Consider the following 23,400-nt stretch of genomic DNA (forward strand, 5'->3'; position numbering starts at 1 on the left):
CCAAAAATTAAAACCCTGTCACCCTCATTTCAAACATGTAAGACCTTTGTTTGTCTTCAGAACACAAATTAAGGTATTTTTGATGATATCCAAAAGCTTTCTGACCCTGCATAAACAGCTACGCAACTACAACAATCAACTTAATAAAGGCCCATAAAGATGTGACATCAGTGGTTTAACCTTAATCTTAGCTACCAGAATAATTTTTGCACACAAAGCAAACAAAAATAACGACTTTATTCAACAATTTCTGCTTTTCAGTGTCGATCTTCACAGCGTGTTACTACATGGGCAAGCATATTGAAAGAGACACTTGGACACATTGTGTTTACATGACAGTTGGCCTTTGTGTCTTTTCTTGTTCGTTTCGATCTCAGACTCAGTGTAATTATCTATGTAGCACTCGTTCGACATTCTCTGTATACCTGCCCTCGTCTTGTCCTCTCTCTCTCTCTCTGATGCTAAGACTGAGAGAGCATACTATTGGAGTGGGAATGTGGATCAGACACTATTGTGTGATGAATCATAGCTAGAGCTAATTGGTGTTTTAATCCCTGACAATACAGGGCACAGTGACAGCAGTCTTCTGCCAGTCAGAGAGCAAACGACAGAGAAAGAGAGAGAGAGCACAGAGAGAGATAGAAGCTCTCCGCCATCTCTCAATTATATCTACTCTGTGTTACACATTCACAACAGGGCGGCGCATGTCAATTTCCTGCTCATTTCTTGCTTGGACGCTGGCAATTAGTGCAAGTTTATATACAGTCAATCAGTTCATATTCCTCATTACTGATGGCATGAAAGCACTGGATGCGAACAGACCGGCTGGCTGACCTCATAATCACAAAGACTTATGGGTCGCAGACATAGCAGTGAACGATGGAGCATGTAATATGGCGAACAGTGTCACTGTCTGGTCACAACACTAGGCACCCTCACACCACTGTGGTGGGAGTGCTGGGTTGTGTCTTTTGACGACGTGCAATACTTTTTTCAAACTTTGTTTCATTTTTGCCTTTATTTTGATTGCAGTGCCTTGTAAAAGTATTCATTCATACCCATTAAATTTTACACATTTTTACACATTTTTTTTTTACATCAATCAACATTCCATTCACCATAATAACAAAAAACAGCAACAAAATAAAATAAAATAATGTAAATTATTCCACTGCATAAGTATTCATACCCTTATTGGGACAGTTGAAATTTAGCTCAGGAGCATTCATATTTCTTACTTCGAAAGAAGTTAACCTGTGGCAAATTCAATTGAATGGGTCTGATTTGGAAAGGGACATGCGTCTTAATGAAAGTCTAACAGATGAAAATGCATTTCAGAGTAAAAACTAAGCCCTGATGTCAAAATACTGCCTTTAGAGCTCAGAAACAGGACTGCATCAGCTACACATCTGGGGAAGCGTTCAAAAAAATCTGCTGCGTTGAAGGTTCACAGAAGCATGTAGTGTCCATTATCCTAATGGAAGAAGTTAGAAACAACCAGGACACTTTCTAGAGCTGGTCTCCTGGCCTAACTAAGCAATTGATGGAGAAGGACTTTATGGCGCTTTTCCACTACACAGTACCAGCTCGCCTCGCCTCGACTCGACTCGGCTCGGCTCGACTCGACTCAGCTCTGTTTGGTTTTCCACTGTGTAAAAGTTGTACCTGTACCTCTACAATAGTACCTGGTTTGTCATAGCGACGCTGCAGGAAACTGCCGTGACGTAATCTTCTACGCGACACACACCCGCTGTCTGCACCTCCTCGTTTGACCACGGAGTATTCTTCCGAGTTGCCATAATATGTAATGGATTGGATATGTCACGCAATCTCTGGCCAAACTTTTTAAAAATGGTGGGGTTATTCTGGATACTATTGCTGGCGCGTGCAATGACGACGCAGTGAATAGTGACGATTCTCTCTGACCAATCAGCAGTCTGCTGTGTTTTCACGTCACATTTAGTATCGCCTCAGCTCGCTTGGAACCTCGCCGGAGGTGGTACGAAAAAAAGTACCTGGAAGCCGGTACAGGTACAACTTTTACACAGTGGAAAACCAAACAGAGCCGAGTCGAGTCGAGCCAAGGCGAGCTGAGGCGAGCTGGTACTGTGTAGTGGAAAAGCGCCATTAGTTAGTAGTGACCAAGAAGCTGTAAGTCACTCTAGTTGAGCTCCATGATCATATATGTAGATGGGAAAAACGTATAGAAGGACAAACATTACTGCAACACTCCACCAATCTGGTCTTTGTGGTGGTGTGGCAAGACTCAATTCTCTCCTCAGTAAAGACAGCGCATGAAGTACCCTCAGACTGTGAGAAACAAGATTTTTGATAAACCTGATTTTCAAGCATCATGTTTGAAGGAAACCAGGCACTGCTTATTACCTGCATAGTACCATCCCAACAGTAAAGTGTGGTTGTAGTAGCCTCATGTTGTGGGGCTGTTTTTCAGTGGCAGAGACTGAAGGAAAGCTCAATGCACCAAAATATTGAGATAGCCTTAATGAAAACCCAGTCCAGAGCATTTAGAACCTTAGACTGGGTAGAAGGTTTACCTTCCAACAGGACAAAGGCTTAGACAACTCTGTGAATGTCCTTAATTGGCCCAGCCAGAGACCTGGCTTGAACCCAATCAAATATTTCTGGAGAAACCTGAAAATGTGCATCTGCCCCATCCAACCTGACAGAGCTTCAGAGGTGAAAAGGTGAGGAGAAAAAGGGCAGATTATTGGCAAATGTTGATGTGCAAAGCTTGTCGCATCATACCAAAAAGACTTGAGGCTGTAAAGGTGCTTCAGCTAAGTACTGAGTTAAGGATATGATTACTTTTGCAATGTACTTATTTCAGTTTTTTTATTTTTAATAGATTTACGAAGTTGTGACAATTCTGTTTTTACTTTATCAATATGGTGTATGAAGTGTAGACTGATGTGGACAAAGTCATTTAAAGCAGTTTAACATAAGGCAGCAATATAAAAGTAAAAAAAATGAAGGGGTATGAATACTTTCGCAAGGCACTGTAGGACAGTAAGTCTTGACAGGAAGTAGGAGAGTAAGTTCTACTTTCAATAGAACTTGAATTCAGAATGGTGCACAAACCTACAGCCTATAACAACAAGACATGACACAGCTGTCAATAAAGTCAATCTACGTCTATAAATCAACAACAGTGGATATCTTAATAACAAAAACGTGTCTCTTACAGTAATTCACCACCACTAAAATATTAATGCTAAAGCAGAAATTGAAGGGAAAAAACTACATAAACTAATCATCCAGTCACACAGATGGACTAGTCAGCCATCCTGACCCATCCCGAGCATGTGTACCCACTGTGCGCAGTGGTGAGGCTTGTTCAGGGCCTGCCTGCTGCTTTTCATTTGCAGTGCGATGAATCATAGCGGCGGTGATAAACACTATTCCACTGCCGTGCAGATAACTTCTCAGGGTGCTGTCACTCACACACATGCGGTACGCAGCAGAACAGACAGACGTGGGCTCCACAGAGGCAGAGACGCATCTTACTTCTCACAGTCTCCTCGCGCTCTCTCTCTCTCTCTCTCACACACACATAACCTGCACTCGCCTGCTCAGAATTTGTATGCACACACCCATAATCAGACACAAATAACATCTTTTTCCCACACTCACACTCGTCTGAGTTCCTGTTCTCACACATATTGAGTTTTCAGGCTTCCCTCACAGATACTCAAGTATTCTCGAAGAGTTCCTCTCACTCACATATAGCTTATTCTCACCCATATGGGTGTTATAAATGTGGCCTTTCGAATCTTAGTGAGCTGCCTACTGTTTTTCTGACCATGACGGTCATGTCGTCTTATAACCTAGAGCAGTGGTTCTCAATCCTGGTCCTGGGGGACCCCTGCTCTGCACATTTTGCATTTCTCCCTTTTTTAACACACCTGTTGAGATCATCAGCTCATTAGGAGAGAGATACAAACACTGAACTAACAAGCTGATGATTTCAATCAGGTTTGTTAAATAAGGGAGACATGCAAAATGTGCAGACCAGGGGTCCCCCAGGACAAGGATTGAGAACCACTGACCTAGAGAGCTGTATACCTAGAAAGAATTTTTAGACAATACACAGCAGAGATATCAATGAAGTCTATGAAGCCCAAAGGTACTTTGATTAAGCTCACTAAGTTTTTAAACACCATGCATATGATCCCCAAAAATGCAGTCACACAATTTTTGAAACATCAAGCAGTCCCAATTAGGAAGCTATTTAGACTGCCAATAGGGGCTTTCGTACTATGTAGTTCCAGGAATGTGTCATGGGTTTCGTGATAACGATGGAATGTAAACGCACAATTCACGCAACTGAAAGAGCTTGAAAATCTGACTAAATCTTCTATGACAACTTGCAGTGTTAGATATCGTCTAGGCTGAGAAAAGAAGTTTGCATAAACAGAGCAAGGCATCGATGAATAGTCATCTTCTCACCATAGCCCCCGCCCACTGGCGTTCAGTAGCTTAATAACTGAACTTGATTATGCTGAATGCGAGTGTCATGTCACGTTGCATCAAAAGCAAATAGAAATTACAACCACTGCCGCTATCTTGTCTACACTGGATACAATACAAATATAGATGTATACATTTGCTTATTGACATAATCCACATGCTTGAGTCTGTCGTCAACAAGACAAATGGAATGATATTTTATGACATTTAGTCTAAATAGCTAGTTCACATCTATGTACAGATATCAAAAGGATCCCAGCATAAGAAACAAGTGGATATCTTATTTTTAATGGCATCCCAGATCATGTCTGAGGATTTTTTGACCTTCAGAGCATGTTGTTTTGTAAATGAGCCACAGTGTCATGGAGAGTTCACAAATTTGTTTAAAGATGAAGTGGTACTAGGTCTGACTGCAGCTGCATCACAAACTGTAAGTAAATGATTTCTTAATGCTTTGTCTGGAAAAGACCATTTTTTTATCATGTTGTCAAAACACTCACATGCAGTAGTGAGGGAGCACTGACACTGTTGTCTATGCAATGACGTTTGCCAATTATATCAGTGGCCGATTACTGAGAAGCCTTAAAGGAACCGCCCCTTAAATCAGGTCATTTTAGACAGAGGGTCAGAATGAGGGTAAACCTCAAGGAACTTCTTAAAATTATAAAAAATCCATGCCATGACCCCTTATTTTTTCTATTTCTCTTCTGGTCCTTAGAAATGATTTGCTATAAAGTGAGGGGAAATAAAATACATGTTTATAGTGTTTATAATGTGTGTATGTGTTTATTTTAATTTAATGGTATTTTACATTATTTCTGAAAGTAATAAAATGTGATTTATACCCCGATGCAACTTAGCTGTTTTTTCCACAACAATGCAATTTTGACCCGGTGTGACTTATTTTCCAGAAAATACAGCAGGCAGCTCACTAGGTCATGAGACACTGTGCTTAGTCTGCCTGGAAACTGCTTGGTTGGCAGTTTACCTTTTGTTTTTGTTTTTTGAGAAACCATGTCTATGAAGCTCAGAAACGCTGTGAAAAGGTGTGTGGACTACAAGGTCTTATGCTAAACGCATAAATGTTAACCTCAAACATGCTGTCCAAGTAGGCAGCTTAAAAGATTTTGAAACTGTTTATTATTCTTTTATGTTAAGAAATGATATCCAAGGAGGCAGCTCACTCGATATTAACACAGTCTCTTTCTCTCTCTAGTGTTTACATTATCTGTTTCTATCTCTCAGAATCTCTTACCCCGGACGCCTTAAACTCATAAGTATCTATTCCAAGACCTATTTACCACAGAGGATTCTGATTCAGTCAGACAGCTCTGAGTGCGTGTATAATGAAACTAGTTTGCTATTGTGCACTGAGATACGTAATAAGTCAGTGTTGGAAGCATGCTTGCATATATATTAAAATTAAGCCTGAGGTTTAGACTGTGCAGCACATATCTAAAAATGTCACAGCTTACATTTTTCCCGACCTCATCTTTCTTACTGCATTCATTACCCATGTTTCCCCCTTCTCTCGCTATTGCAGTCTCTTGCGCTCCACGAGGAAAGGTGCTTAACAGCCTCCTGCACGTGACTTAAAACGTGCAAAACACCTAAAACGTGTATATAAACCCACAATCCTCAGAGCAAATCTTACCACTACTTTGGAAACCGTGAGCTTCCAAGTGCAGCTCAGTGATCCGGTCCAAAGATGGCTTTGCCAAACACCTCTCAAGATTCACAGAATTCTCTCTCTCTCTTTTTCAAGCATTGCTTCGCTCATTTCATACAATTTTCCAGCAAATAAAGACATGCTTACTAGAAGCTTTGAAAAGATTTCAAACGGTCTTAGGACCACTTACTGAGTTGCTCTTTCTATCTGAAAGGGAGAAAGAGGGCTCTTTCAACTTCAGACGATGGAGCTTTGAGAGTGTCCCACTCTGCTCTCTGTCCCCTGATACGGAAACACACCAGGGAGGAGAAGAGTCTGTAGAGAGACACCGAGGCCAAAGCGACCTAATCCATACAAACAGGGCTGAAATGACACTGATAGGATTCTGCTTATAGGCTTACTGCGTTGCTTATTAAATTAATACTTTGAAGTCATGTACAATGACAAGTTTTATAAAGGGATATCATGCTTTTATTCCTTCCACATTGACAATTCAATCATAGGAGTGAAATGCCTAGAGGGAAAGAGGTGTTTCATTTGTTCTGAAAGTGAAAGTGATTAAAAAATGAATAACTGGGAATTTAGTAATCATGATCATCATTCATTTTAATTGTTTATTAAGCATTAGTGGCTTTTATCATACAGCTGTTGCTGCTTTTTATAAAAGCAAGCTATTCAGTGGTGTGCATTGATGTGTTTTTACCATGGTAATGCAAAGCCTTTTGATGTGGCTTAATGCTTAAATTATTATTCTCCTTTAATAAAGGAAACATTCATTATTTTATTATCATTTATTAACCCTCATGCCATTCCAACCATACAGACCTACTTTCTTCTGTGAAACATAAAAGATGCTATTTTTAAAAACGTTTTTTCATACACGCTGTATGGTGGGAGTCAATAAGCTTCAATTTCATTTGGACCAATAAGTCTTTCAAAATATCTTCTTATGCATTGCATGGAAAAAAATGAATTCATACGGGTTTGGAACATCATGAAGCAGAGTAAGCTAAAAATACAACAATCATCTACAGGTATGGATGTTTGAACATGGAGTGACTTTTTAAAGAGAAACGAGAAATCGAACTAAATCTACCAGATGACTCTCTGAAACTCTCTTCTGTAAGTTGTAAGGAGAAAAAAACACCTTGAGGTTGTGCTATCAAAGCTCAGATGGTTACAAAAACATGCCTCTGGCTTTAAAATGCTGTTTCACACAAACTCTCTGGCTTATACACGCACAGCGTCTGCCTGGCAGGAGCGGATTAGAAAAAAAGTGTTTCCAAAACACATGCTGATGATGGGTGAAGGAGAGTTTCAAGCCTTTACAAACACAGAGGCTCAGTGTTTAGCCTTGTGAATCGCGTGATAGCTCTGAGTGCTTGAAACTAATACATAATCACTTGCACGATGAACACAATATGCAACCATATATGCACCAAACGTGTTTCCTCTGAATATCAAACCGAGAGCCTCTCTTCAGTAACCGTGAAGCTATGCCATTTGTAGAAAACAGCTAAGGTAACCAGCAACGTTTTGAGCCTTCCTGCCTCCACTCCCATTGCGTGTTTCATTGTTCCTCACATTAATAATTAATACATGCCTGCAGCAATGCCCAAGCACCCTGAGGGACATTGTGAGTGAAGAACCAGACTCCAGCTCTTTACATTGAGGTCTTGAACCAACAGGACAGAAGACAAGACGCAGTATTTAGGCTCCCATATATTTGCTAAGTACACCTGTATGTTAAAATACCAACAATTCTACATCTCATGCAATGTTGACCTAGAACACAGTGTTGTTGTAGCTGGACTAGTAATGCATGACACTAGCAAGGTCAAGATTTTGGTTGCCACACAACTATAGTGATAAAATGCATAACTTGAATGGACTAAACTGAAAAAAAAAACATCCTAAACTAGCCTGAGCTGGTTTGCTGGTCTTCTAGCCTGGTCTTTTGGCTGATTTTAAAAGGACTTTGGCCACTTTCCAGCTGGTAAACTGGAAGCTGTCCATCCGGCTAAACACCAGCTTGAGTAAACTGGCTAGACCAGAGGTGTCTAATCCTGCTCCTGGAGGGCCACTGTACTGCAAAGTTTAGCTCCAATCCAAACTGAACACACATGAAGCAGCTGATCAAGGTCTTCAGGATTACTAGAGATGTCCAGGAAAGTGTGCTGGCCAGTTTGAAGCTCCAGGAGCCAGACTGGATGTCCCTAAGCCTGACCAGGTTGGAAGACTAGTTAAAAACTAGCTTGACTATGCTGGGAGACCAGCAAACCAGGATGGTTAAAGATTTTTTTCAGCAGGGTAAATGTAATGCAAATTGTATGCAGAACGACACCATGAGCTTATACCCTGAAACTATTTGGAGATGTCAAAACTTCTCCAGGGCCCTAAAACCCCCTCAGACCCCAGAGGGTTCATGTCTTACTCATGTATAAACTAGTTATGGAATCGAATAAGCAATCATCAGGTTTCTTAGCCTTAACCACTACACCAACCCAATTCGAGCAAGTTTACAAAACCACCAAGCTAAAACCTCCAATTCAAGCAAGTATCAAACAATTATTCAGATGTACCTCTGGAGAAAGTATATGAGTGTACTTACGATCTAGGCCATTGATGTAGCGCATGGTGATCTCACAGTGGCCCCACACCGCACTGACAATGGGGTACAGCTTTTTGCCCTTAAGGCCTCTGAATGCCACTCCGAGGTACTGTCCATCCACCATGAAGCTCAATGTGCCCTCATCCATGTCCAGCACCACCATCAAGGCATCTGGGAGCACAAAGGCCTCCTCTGGCTCCAGGAAGCTTGGGTATGTTGGTGCGGAAGAGGCCGGCCGGTTCTTACTGTTATGGTAGAGCTTGTTACGTCCCAGGTCCCAGCCCCAGGACTCGCCATCACTGCCAACTAAAGAAGTGTAGCCCACTGAGTGCAACGGGGCATCTGCCGTGGACACGCCCACCACCGCATGTGTGCCCCGTTGCCTAGCAGGCCAATGGATTCTCCAAACGTGGAGTCCTCGTGTGTATCCCACCCGTCCACGAATGCCATCGGTACTCTGGGCAACAGGGTGCCGATGGAAGGTGAGTTTGTCATCGTCCTTGATGAAGATATTAAGTGAGCGGTCGTCTGGGTTCCAGGCATGTCGGAGCTGCTGCTCGTTTGGAGCTGGGGGCATGTCCAGAAGTAGATCCAACCGGGCTGGCTTGAAGAAATCTGGCCCTCTCAGTTCCCTCCTCAGGGGCCTGTAGGACGGCTCCCCGCGCACGTCTACGGACTTGATGCTCCCCGAGATCTTCTGGCCCATGGCTTGGCTGGTTGGAAAGGGGAAGGGAGGAGGGGAGAGGGAAGGGGTGGTGCAACACAGGGGCTGGGTTTCCGGAATCCGCCGTTACCTCATCAAAGCACCAAGACGTCAGCTTGAGGCCCCCAAACTCGTGTCAGCAGTGGCGAAAGAGCCAACCTTACTGAAGCCCTAGGAGAAAACACACCAACATACAACGTCATTAAAACAGCAATACCACACAGATCAAAGAGTCGCGGGCTGGTTTTATGAGTGCATCTAGAACTAATCTCAAAGGTGCTGAGGATAAAAATGGGAACAGAAAAAAGGAAGAACAGAAATAAGAAGACAAGAAGATAAGCAGAAGGAGAGGATGATGGCTAACCGCAGCCTGACAGACTGTGAGAGACTGCCATGGGGAAGGATGTAATAATGAGTGCCGCAGGTGAGAACGAGACACCTTCTGTATGACATACAGAAACACTGAACATGCACATATTCACACATGACAAGACATGTCATCTCTAGCTCAAAAACAGCCTAGCTTATGTCAACACGGAGCGATACAGACCCACACATATTGCATTTAAAAAATCTTATAAATGGTATCATTCAAAAGAGCTATAGCCACTTCAAACAAACTGTTTGAAACTCTGACATTTCAAGAGACTCAATCAATTAACAGATGTATTTTAATAAGGTACGTTTTGAAAAAAAAAATGCAATAAATAAATTAATAGACAAGAATGTTGAAGAAAATTGGAGCTGTTCTTGTTTATGCAAATCCTGCTGCCACAAGGTGTGGGTGACTACCACAGAATTGCTAGGATATCCTAAGTAATTTTTACAGGAGGATTTTGCAGTTGCTAGGGTCTTCTGCACGGTTTCTAAGGTGTTGCTTGGTGGTTGCTAAGGTGTTCTGCATGATTTCAAGCAGGCTTAAGTCAAAAGAGCCCAGAATCTCTAAATATTGCTTTGGAGTTCAGTGTCTCCACCAGTGTAAGATTGTTTTGATCATTAGTCTGATTGCCTAAAAATGTAATTATCAGTCTCTGCTGATTAAAATGCAAATTTTCAGGCATCATTGGTGTTCGTAATAGAAATGGCAGGGGATAAGTTAGGTGCCGAATATATGCCTTAAAACCTATGTGGTCTTATGACGAAAACATACGTACCAATATGTACATATCTCTGCAGTTTACAACAGAGATGAACACTAGAGGTGGTAAAACAGCAAGCAATTTTAATCGATTTCATACACAGTTATGGTTAGGGGTGCAACGGATCGTAGATGATCCGTGATCTGTATGGACCAGCCCCTACGGTTCGGCACGCATGTGATTCGCGGATTAACTGTTAAATTTATCCATCATAGAGTAAAAGTTTAGAATTGGCAAGTTTTGTCTTGCCAATTTACCCATTCAAATAATTTTAAACCATTGCAGCAAAAAAGAACACGCGCGCTGTTTTTTTGTTTTGTTTTGTTTGTTTTTACTGCTGCCGCACACACCAGAAGCGAGCACGCGCACAAAGAGAGAGAGAGAGAGAGAGAGAGAGAGAGAGAGAGAGCGAGAGAGAGAGAGAGAGGCGATTCACATTCCTCTTTAACTTCTCTTGAACGGAAACATACATACAAAGTTATGTTTAAATACAAGTTGTTTTATTCTGGTAAACACAGTTGGTTATGTCTTGAGTGAACCGAAACAGCTGAGAAAGAGATGCGTGCCAGTATTAGGTACGCGCATTAGGCCTTAAAGAGACAGCATCCTATAAATACCTGCAGTGAGAAGCACAAGTTATTTTACAATGAATTATTAAATTTCTGCACCTGAATACTAGTATTATTGATTTTATTAGTAACTTTATGTTGTATTCATCTACACTTGTCATTTGTGTGATAGTTCTTTGTTACTGACTTTATTAGTTCAGCTAGTTTTTGCTGTGGATTAGAAGTACTTAAAGTAAGCATTCAGTAATTAATAAACAACAAACTTTTTTGTTTTGTTTGTTTTTTGCTGATCCGAAAAATGATCCGATCCGTGACTCAAAATCCGTGATATGATCCGAACCGTGAGTTTTGTGATCCGTTGCACCACTAGTTATGGTTATGTTTCAATTTCTGAATGTAACAAGAATGCACAGTAGATTAACCGCCATGGGATTAGATTTAGGATGCGGAATCCTTGGGTACAAATAACATCAAAACAAGCTAAAACAGCATGCTTGCGATTGCGTTTTTACATCACATTTGCTTTTGTTCATACTATCGGTTAGGTTTACCTTTGTTATTTTAAAACGTCTTTGAGCATTAGCATTATAGCACCACTCAACAGACATTTCAAGTCAGAACTGCGGTGACAACCAATGTCACATAAAACACACCATATGTACGTTCATCTGTTCTGGGGGAAAAACTAACACTTTTTAGAGACACCCAATGGACATTTCACATTGAATATGTCACGAAATGTACATGGCGGTACGTATTTCATGTCTTGCAAAAAAGTTCCCACTCCCAGAGGTACGTTATTGTCATGAGACCAGATTGCTTAATATACCTCAATAACCCTAAGTATGAGAAAAAATGGAAGCCAAAATACAGCATTATTTTTTTCTAGGATCCTGTGGGAAAGTGTGAGAGAAGGATAAAGAGAGAACAAAGGAGAGAGATTCAGTTTGCATCAGCCTCAGTGTTACAAAAATACCTCCACATTAAAAGCCCATTTCAGAGTGTGCTGGAGATGCGATACCGATGTATGAAACGCTAGCAGGAACTTCCTGCTACCGTAAGTGATGCCTAGTCTTTTCCTGGAATAAGAAAGAGCTCCTTCGTGGGATGAGACTACAAAAAAGACAGTTAGGGAACGTTTACATAAACTGTGTTATTCCCCCAATAGCACACGTACATCTCAGAGATGTCTATTTGATGTCTGCATTTACATCTGAAGTATTTTTTAGATCTACTGGACTTTTCCTATCAGATGACAAATAGACATCTATTAGATGTCTTTAAGATGATTTAGAATGTATGTAAAACTGACATCTTACAGACCACTCCAGATCAAGTGAACTTTAACAAACATCTTGCAGATATACATGTTCTATATGTGAAATAGCTGACCGTTGCAAAGCATCAAACAGTTTCTTCAGCACCATAAGTGCAGTGTTTCTAAGATGTCAAGAGGTTTAACATTTAAAAAAACATAAACAGCAAATGAGCTGTGGTATTTAGCTGTTTTATTTTAATATCAACATTTACTTCCCTACAAAAAAAGACATAAAATGTAAATAAATCAGTGAATAGTTTATCCAGTTCACTCAAAAATGATAATTCTGTCATTAATTACTCACCCTCATGTCGTTCCAAACCCGTAAGACCTTCGTTCATATTCAGAACACAAATTAAGAGATTTTTTATAAAATCCTCCAGAAGGTCTTCATCAAAAACATCTCAATTTGTGTTTAGAACTAATTACTTGGAGTAATTGATGACAGAATTTTCATTTTTGGGTGAACTATTCCTTTAAAATATGAGCCTTTTAAACAATCAGACTTCATAAACTGAATAAGAGATGGATGACTGTGTTTAATTATTAGCTTACTACTGTAGCTTGTTAGGCATGATACATTGTGACACAAAACAGTGTTGTTTCATGTTTGAGTACAGAGTACAGCTCATTATTTGACAAGATTTGATCATTTAAAAGCAGCTCAGCTACGCTACTAATTTATGTAGTTAAGTTGGAAGTGTCGCTTTTTCTAGTTTCTTCACAGCAGTGCTGGATAACACATTTGCTCTCTGTCAGATGAGAACGTAGGTCACCAACACAAAAGAAAAAGGTCACACATACTGTACATGCACACAAGCACACCTCAGACAGTCTCAACACATTAAGGGCACAGAGAAGGAGAGACAGGAAAAGAGAGAGCTGAATTCAGACAGGAAGGAGGGTAGCCAGACGGCTAGACAGTCAGAGCCCGGAATCCTGGGTAAGTGTTACCAATATTAAAGGAAAAATAAATGAGGTCATGAAAGAAGTAGGATAGAATGTGAATGTGTGCGTGTGTGAGAGAGAGAATGAATGAGAAAGAGAGAGAGGTTGCTGCCCTAACATGCCACTCACAGCTATCATAACGTGTGCTAGGAGTCGAGGTGTTAGGTTTTCCGTATCGTATTTCAGAGCTGGAGAGGCTCCCGCGGCAGGGCACAAAGGGTTTCACAGTCTTGCTGCCGTGCTGAGGCACAGTAATGCGTTTCACTCAGGTTGTGCTTGGTTCAGAGCGTGCACGTCAGTTTAACTAACATTCCCTCACTCAAACCGCTGTAGTCACTAATAACTGTAATAAACACCGACGCAAACATAATTACGCTGTTAGTCTGGGAGTTGTAGACAGACTTTTAAACACTGTTCTCACATTAGGTAATTACATGAAGGCTTGTAAAACAAGGCCTGAGAAAAAAAAGAAACGTCTGAGGAAAAAACTAAATACACTGATGAGACGACAAAAAGCTTTTTGTGGATCAATTCATTCCATTAAGCACTGCATTGAGCCTGAAAATGTATAAAACTGAAAATGCATTAGGATCTTTCGAAAATGTCCACTTTACGCCCACTATTATCACATATTTCATATACCTCCTGTATCAACTATCACCCAAAATAGCCTGACTTTTAACTTCAACTGTGTTGACAGCTTACAGTAAAGATGAATGAAGGAATAAACAGATGGACAGACAGACAGACAGACAGACAGATAGATGAAATAAGTACATTGCATAATTATTCATACCTTTAAAGGATAACTATTGCCAAAATGCAACTTGGGCTGTTTTTTTTTTTTTTACTGTAAATGAGACAAACTTATATCTAAAAGCATAATTACGACAAACGAGCCGTTTTTGAGATTGACCGTGATTTCGTTTTGTGGTCAATGGCCGGTGAATGGGAGTTCTAGGGGCATAACTTTGAGCGCATCAAAATCAACATTTTTACAACACTAAGAAGGCTCGACACACCATGAAACTTTGCTCGAAGTATCGCCTGGGTCTCTACACATGAACTCGAGCATTGAGAACATTGTTTGTGTACACAGAGTTTACTAAAAAGAAAGTTTTTGAACAACTCACTTTCACTGTTTGAGTTTCCGCTCGCGGCCGTCTTGCCAGTCAAGAGGTGTCGATCTCCGAATGCGAGGATGGATAGCTCCTAAAGCATATTTCCATATAAATGCATGGCTAATTCGTTGTTTTGTCGCAAGTGAAAACAATATTAACCTTATAGTTGTAAAAAGAGCCTCATATAAGCCTAATATTTCGTCCTATGGAGTCCATTCATTCGCATTCGGAGATCGACACTTCTTGACTGGCAAGACGGCCGCGAGCGGAAACCCAAACAGTGTAAATGAGTTGTTCAAAACCTTTCTTTTTAGTAAACTCTGTGTACACAAACAATGTTCTCAATGCTCGAGTTCATGTGTAGAGACCCAGGCGATACTTCGAGCAAAGTTTCATGGTGTGTCGAGCCTTCTTAGTGTTGTAAAAATATCGAGTTTGATGCGCTCAAATTTATGCCCCTAGTATTCCCATTCACCGACCATTGACCACAAAAAGAAATCACGGTCAATCTCAAAAACGGCTCGGTTGTCGTAATTGTGCTTTTAGATATATGTTTGTCTCGTTTACAGTAAAAAAAAAACAGCCCAGGTTGCATTTTGGCAATAGTTATCCTTTAACTTAGTATTTAGCTGAAACACCTTTAAAGTCTCAAGTCTTTTTGGGTGTGATGTAACAAGATTTGCACATCAAAATTTGGCAATTATCTGCCATTCTTTGCCTCACCTCTTCACCTCTCAAGCTCTGTTAGCTTGGATGGGGTCTGGCAGACATTTCAGGTTTCCCCAGAAATGTTTGATTGGGTTCAAGCCCAGGCTCTGGCTGGGCCACTCAAGGACATTCACAGAGTTGTCTATAAACCACTCTTGCTGTGTGCTTAGGGTCCTGTTGGAAGGTGAACCTTTTGCCCAGTCTGAGGTTCTGAATGCTCTGGACTGGGTTTTCATTAAGGCTATCTATATATTTTGCTATGTTGAGCTTTCCTCCTACTCTGAGTCCCTCAGTCCCTGCTGCTGAAAAACAGCCCCACAGCATGATGGTGCTACCATCACACTTTATTTTTGGGATAGTACTGTGCAGGTGATGAGCAGTGCCTGGTTTCCTTCAAACATAATGCTTGGAATTGACGTTCATCAGACCAGAGAATCTTGTTTCTCTCAGTCTGAGAGTTTGTTAAGTTCTTTGTTGCAAAAAGTGGGTTTGCATGTGTCTTCATTGAGGAGAGGATTGAGTTTGGCCACCGCCATAAAGACTGGATTGGTGGAGTGTTGCAGTGAAGTTTGTCCTTTTGCAAGTTTTTCCCATCTTCATATATGAAGCTCAACTAGATTGACCATCAGTTTCTTGGTCACCAGTCTAACCATGGCTCTTCTCCATTAATTGCTCAGTTTGGCCAGGAAGCCAGTTCTAGGAAAAGTTCTAGTTGTTCCAAACTTCTTCTAATAAGAATAATGGAGGCTACATTCTTCTGTGAACCTTCAATGCAGCAGAATTATTTCCTAACTCTTAACCCAGATCTGTACCTTGATGAAATCCTGTCTCTAAGCTCTACAGACAGTTCTTTTGACCTCAGGGCTTGGTTTTTGCTCTGATATGCATTTTCAGCTGTTAGACCTTTTATTACCATCTGTGTGCCTTTCCAAATTACACCCATTCAGTTGAATTTGCCACTCAAAGTGTAGTAACATCTACAAGCAATATGAATGCTCCTGAGCTAAATTTCAACTGTCCTAGATAAGAGTATGAATACTTATGCAATGAAATAATTTCAGTTTTTTCTTTTTAATAAATTTGAGATTGTTAAGATGTTAAAACCCTTTTTTGCTTTGCTATTAAGGTGTATAGAGTGTAGACTGATGTGGCAAAAAAGTAATTTAAAGCAGTTAAACATAAGGCAGCAACATGAAAAAAAATTAAGTGTTATGAATACTTTCGCAAGGCACTGAAGATAGATAGAGGGATAGATAGATAGACCACTGAGAACAATATAGAACAGATAAAGTAGATAGATAGACAGACCGACAGTCAGGCAGCTGGTGTGTTTCAATGTGTGACAGCAGAGTGACTGAGTCACGCTGTAAGACAGTGACCGCATGGCATGACTGTACCGTGCCTTTGGGGGTTACACTGCTGATATAAAACGCCAGCGTCAAGCTGAGAAGTGAAAAAAATGTCCACTACATCAATTACACTCGCTCTCCTCAGGGGTAATGATCCCGAACCATATGAGACACGACTAATGTAACTATAACAACCTCATTCTAATGGACCACTGATGTGCTGTCTCCATCTGCTAAGCCATGCGAGACAAGACTACATATAAAAGCGGTCTGCCAGGGCCGTACGTCTCCGCATGGGAAAATGCCCATTTGTGCTGACTTATCTATTAGAAAAACAAAAGCACTCAGCTGGCGAGCGTGTCGCTGGGATGGGGCTGCTATGGCTATAAGTCAAAGAAAAGCGAAGTAGAAGTCAAAACAACCCTGGTGTAATTGTGCCCTGTGGCTCCTCTGCAGCGTGATGTCTTCAATCAAGCCAAATGTGTCTTTTTTCTGTGCTTGGGTTATTGAAATAAAGCAGTTGAAGACTAAACTGCCACATTTTGTCGGATTTCTTTTTTGACACGGTCTTTAATCTGCAACATTTTTGGGTAATAAACATCTTCCTCAATTTGCCATTCCACACTCAAGGCTCTATTTGTTTAGCTTGTGCCATCATAAAGATAGCGTTCTTTGTTTTCAGGCCTGCGTAATTGAATTTTCCGCCGCTGTGTTGCGTGTTTGGCGAACGCCCCAGGACTCAAGAGCTTGTAGCTGTTCTGCATGACTGGAGGAATGATAATATCGCAGACCCCAGGCTGCCCGCCTAAAGGCCTGAATGCTACAACAGTTAGGCCTATCCATGCAATCTGATTGGCTGAAAGGCATGCGTTGAGACTTGGAGGACATTTACAGTTGGAATAAAACCGCATGAAAAGTGTAAATATACCCATTTGTAACGCTGGACCACAAAACCAGTCATTACAGTTATTTTTTGTCAAAATTTAGATTTATACATAATTTGAAAGCTGAATAAATAAGCTTTTTGATGTATGGTTTGTTAGGATAAGGCAAAATCTGGAATCTGAGGGTGCAAAAATTCAAAATATTGAGAAAATGGCCTTTGAAGTTGTCCAAATGAAGTTCTCAGCAATACATATTACTAATTGAAAATTAAGTTTTGATATATTTGTGGTAGAAAATTGACACAATATTTTCATGGAACATGATTTTTACTTAATATCCCAATGACTTTTGGCATAAAAGAAAAATCAATTTCAGGATTTTTCTCCATATAGTGGACTTCAATGGTGCCCACAAGTTTGAACTTCCAAAACGCAGTTTAAAAGCAGCTTCAAAGAACTTTAAACAATCCCAGCTGAGGAAGACGGTCTTATCTAGCTAAACGATCAGTTATTTTCTAAAAAAAATTGACAATTTCTATACTTTTTAACCTCAAATGCTGTTCTTGTCTAGCTCTGCGTGAACTCTGTGCATTCCGGTTCATGACAGTTAGAGTATATTGAAAAACTCCCATCTTATTTTTGAAATCTTTATTTCGCTGTAGAGGTATAAGACTCTTCTTCCTCTGCTGGGATCATTTAGAACCATTTGAAGCTGCATTTAAACTGCATTTCAGATGTTCAAACTCGAGGGCACCATAGAAGTCCACTATAGACCATTTCAAGCGCTATTCGGCAGCTTAAGGAAGTGACGTCTTTGGTCTCAGGAAGTTTCCGGTTAATGATCCAGCGCATTGAAAACAATGGCGAGAAGCGCTTTATGAACAGTGGGATTGCGGTCATATATATACAATCCTCCTGTTTAAATGTGTAACTTAAAATTAGATTCTTGTCGTTCGGTGGTTGGATGCTTCCCCTGGGCCGGAACTAACATTATGAGATGCGTTTTACGGTATATTTCCGAGAAACGTACCCGAGTTGCTGCAATGAAGGAGAAGGCTGGAAAACAACAAGCAACTCTAGGATATACAGCGCACATTTCGATTCAGGCAAGTAAATGTCGTTTTTAATTAATCTGATTATATGTATATCTTTACGTTAACTCTTCAAGTATGATGTCGTATAATTTAAAGTAGCATTTTGTCATTGTTTACACATGCAGCTTGCATTTTGATTCGTGTGTAACGTTAATGAAAAAAGGCAAGTTTTTTTATTTCTGTTTTATTGCTAAGTGTTATGTGGGCTATAACTAAGTTCATATTAGTCGTCTAGTTATCTTGTCAGTTGACAAATGCAGTGAGTATCATGAAAGTAAACTTGAACGTGGTATTGAGTAACAGTTATCAGCAGTAGTTTACAAAATGTTAATGGTGAATATTTTTTCCATCACATAAGCTTTGGTAATGTTAATTCCAACATATACTGACGTATTAAGCAATAATAGCATTATCTTTTTTATATTGTGCATTATATTAAATAATTGTTTTTCTACTTTTATCCTTAGGAGAGCCATCATCTGTAGACACCCAAGGACAGCTGATCATCCTGCAGTGACTAACCAAATCTGACCATATGAACACCCAGATGTGTTTGAGAACTTGAGTGTAGTATTCACTAATTCAGTGTAGTACTTAAAGCTACTGATGACCAGGCCGGATACAGACTGCTGCTTTTGACATTTGTTTCCCCTTTGTACTCCATTTCAGTTCAAATGTTGTTTCAGTTGTTGTTGTTTCATTTGTTGAAGCATTTTATGTTCATACAAATATGTACATATCAATACATGTGTTGGAAATAAAAACAGTTGAAAGTGAGAGAATGTTCTTTGTTTATATATAGTACTGGTCAAAAGTTTGGACAAAGTATTTTTTTTATGTTTTTGAAAGAAGTATTTTATGTTCATTAACATGATTAATTATTTAAATGATTTTTATTATAAAAAAATGTGTTATGAAAAGCTGGATTAACATCAGCCTTTACATTACACCAGTATTCAGTTTCACATGATATATATATATATATATATATATTTATATATAATGTGTGGGTGTGTCCAGTAAATATGTGCATAAAAACATATGAATGCTGTATGTAGTGTGTTTGTGCTGGCATTTATTAATCTGCAGATAAACAGGTTTATGCAAAACACGGTAGACAGCATTAAATTGCGTTGATCTTGTTTATTTGTGATCACATGATGACTCGGAGCATTCATACCGTCTTCTTGCACTGGTCCACAGCAACAAACTTGACCAAACTAAACACATTTTGAAATTAATTCAATACGTAATAATAGCATCGAGCGCTTAGTATAATAGCATATATTAAGCGTTGTATTGAAACGATATGTATTGTGAAAAGTAATGTACTGATGAAAACAAATATTTACAGACTGACCACGCAATGCAAGTGAATTAATCCCGAATAGATCTCCGGATATCTTAGGAACAAAACATGAAGTAAGTTGCACTGTCTTTCTTCAGACTGATGGCATCCATTGTACGAATAAATGTTCACAACATTTCCGTTCTCATCCATGTGATATGCTTTTAGCAATCTCCCGTGTACACGCACGCAGCATTGTTTAGATAATGAGCAGCTTTTTTTTTTACCTTAACTAGCGTTTTCGCTAGATTTTAAAAGAATGTGCTCGTATTGACAGATCGGAGAAATAGCGCTACCGGAAATGCTTCAGGACCAGAGATGCGCAGTAGGGCTCCAACGCGCTTGTTATTGTTTACGTCCTTGAAATGGTCTATATGGAGAAAAATCCTAAAATGTTTTCCACAAAAAACAATTTCTTTGCGACTGAAGAAAGAACACCTTGAATGACAAGGGGGTTAGTAAATTATCTGTACATTTTTGTTCTGGAAGTGAACTTCTCCTTTAAGACTGGTTTTGTGGTCAAGTGACTTAGCAAAACTGACAGAAACAACAGAAATGTGTGGATGGATGGACAAAAAATACTATGGAAGTCTATGGGACCCAAAACTGTTTGACTACCAACATTCTTTAAAAAAAATCTTTTTGTGCTCCAAAAAAGAAACAAAGTCATGGTTTGGAATGACATAACAGGCAGTAAATAATAAAAGGGTTTCAATTTTTTAGAGGACTATCTCTTTAAATAAGACACTTCTGAATCTGTGGAGCCACCCTGTGTGACGTGTGTCTGTGTGTTCACACTGTTTAGTCTACTGGCCATTGCTGTGTACATCCTCATCTGAATTTGTTTATGCTTCAGCACCCGTCAGGCCCACAGCAGGGCCTCTTTCTCGCACGCTCTGTGGCACACGGGGGTTGCGTTTCCCTTCAGGAGGGTGGGGGGTCTGTGATGAAGTGAGCGCCTGGTGCCTGGCCCCTCGCCTGCGTTACCCTGGTCACCAGAGACGTGATGGACACGCACACCTCTAGCCACCGGTGGCTTTGATGAGTAGGAACACATATTCGCCATCTGTTGTTTATCTTTGCATCCTCTCTCTCTCTAATTCATCGGGAACATCTCTCTTTCCTCTGCGGCTAGTGTCATTCATTTGCTCACACTTTCTGTCTCTTGTTTCTTAACTCACTCCCAGCTGGATAATCAAGTTAAAACCAGGTAGCTGGTCTAGACTGTTAATAAGCTAAGACTGTCAGACCTAAATCATCTTGGTCAACCTTGGTTGAGCTGGTAGACCACCTTAAAGGATTAGGTAAACCAAAAATGAACAGTTTTACTCATGTCATTCCAAACCTTTGTGACATTGTTTCTGTTGTGGAACACACAAGAAGATATTTTGATTTTGTTGTATGGGTCTTTTTTCATACCATTGCAATGAATGAGGGCTGGAACTTCCAAGCTTTAAAAAGAAAGCAAAAGCACCATAAATGTCTCTTACAAGTAGTTCACATGGATTGTATAAATTTATATTACAAATCTTCTGAATTAAACAGCTCTGTTGACGAACAGACCTGATATTTAAGTTGTTACTGATATTCTGAACAGCTGCTCTAGTTCTTCTTGGCAGTGTCTTGAGAGTTCATTATTAGATCTGTGAAAGAATTGTTCTGTTCAGTCTGGTCTTTTTTTTTAATGATTTGCTTGAATGATTTCTTTTAATGATTGACTGATGGAATCTTTACTGACTGAACAATCTGCTTGCAGCTCATTGGGGGGAATTTTTCAGGGAATTTTCAGTGAAAACCAACCAAAATTTTGTAAAGTTACTGTTTGGAAGTTTGGGGACAATACAATTATTTTTTTAAACAACAATCTTTAAAATGATTTATGCAGTGATGCCATAGACGAACCAGTTTCAGCGAACAGTTCTTAAATTAACCATTTTGAAGAAAACTTTAAAAATCTAAAGATCCTTTTTTTAGCTTTGCTACCACAGAAATAAATTCAACTTTAAACTATCAATAATATTTCACTATATTACTGTTTTACAGTATTTTTGAGTAAATAAATGCTTGAGCATGAAATAGAGACTGAACAAACTGAACTGAACAATCTCGTTGCAGCTCATTGCAGGGAATTTTTCAGGGGATTTTCACTGAATAACAACCTACATTTTGTGAAGTTATTATATGAGTTTTGAAGGTTTTTTTACTCTAACATTCAAAAGTTTGGGGGCAGCACAATTTTCTTTCTTTCTTTCTTAGTATTAGTATTTATATTTAACAAGGAAGCATTCAATTAATTAAAAGTGACAGTAAAGACATTCAAAATGTTGCAAAAGATTTCTATTTTTTTCTTTCAACACAGATATATATGTTTCTTGAGCACCAAATCAGCATATTAAAATGACAATTTTTGATTGACAGCGTGACATGAAAACTCAAGTAATGGCTGTTCAAAATTCTTGCCACCACAGAAATAAATTTAACTTTAAAACAGAAAACGGTTGTTCTAAACTGCAATAATATTCCACAAGATTACTGTTTTTACAGTACTTTTGAGCAAATATGTGCATGATCAAATTAAGAGTACATTAAAAGAAAATCTTTCAAACAAATCATATGGTTCACTTTTATGGTGCATTTGCAACATATTTGAAGCTTGAAAGCCTCATACTTTCCATCAGCGTTAACACTGCATTTTTGTCCATCTTTTCTCTCTGTCTTGTTTTTGTCCCCACCCCCCACCCTTATCAATCTCTCTGTCCCTCTCTCTTTGTCACTTACACAGACAGCAGGTCAGTAAAGCCGGTGTCCTGTGCTCTATCATCTAGGTGGTTCAGAGGGCACAGGACAGACAGCCGTATGGCCACATGTCCCCCCTGCCTCTGTCCACCTACACAGTCCTAATTAAACAGACCTTAGCCCATGGAGACACACCGCAAGCACACATGCACATGGTGCGAGAGAAATGCTCTCACAACAGGCATCTGTTGAAGCAGGCTGCACTGTTTTTCTGTTCCGAACATTTTGGAATAAAAAGAAGCCAACGGCCGGGTTTAGTAATAAAATTATGACCGTGTGTGTGTGTGTGAAAGAGAAAGTTCTCCGTACGACATGTCCTGATGGGCGAGATGTGTTCAGAAGCGACACACAAGCAGATGAATCCAGCGATAGCCCTTGGAGGCTGTCACATCAAAGTGAAACTAGAGACTACGAATACAGCCGAGACAGGATTAATGCGAACCTTACGACATCGCTGCTTTCAATTAGAAGTCAGATATCTGTTTACAACGTACGCACGGCTACTCGTAGCTGCAAAACCCCCTCGCACGACACTTTACTAATTTTAATTTAACTCACGCAGCCTAAAATACCAGTCACAGAGCATAAATATAAAATATTCTCAAACGAGAACAGAAAGGAAATGACAGCATATGAACAGCATGTGAAATCTGGT

At 39.9% G+C, this 23,400-nt stretch overlaps 1 protein-coding gene across 1 annotated transcript in view; it reads right to left on the bottom strand.

The window, feature by feature from the left end:
* The window catches only part of spsb4a (splA/ryanodine receptor domain and SOCS box containing 4a), a 61,955-nt gene that overhangs the window by 32,909 nt on the left and 5,646 nt on the right, over positions 1–23,400 (bottom strand). Inside the window, exon 2 of the mRNA XM_073849620.1 lies at positions 8,769–9,642. Within this exon, the coding sequence (XP_073705721.1) occupies positions 8,769–9,474 (706 nt within the window). The 5' untranslated portion in view covers positions 9,475–9,642. The remainder of the gene's footprint in view (positions 1–8,768; positions 9,643–23,400) is intronic.

Source organism: Garra rufa, chromosome 10, assembly GCF_049309525.1.
Source record: "Garra rufa chromosome 10, GarRuf1.0, whole genome shotgun sequence".
In the NCBI taxonomy this organism is placed as follows: domain Eukaryota; kingdom Metazoa; phylum Chordata; class Actinopteri; order Cypriniformes; family Cyprinidae; genus Garra; species Garra rufa.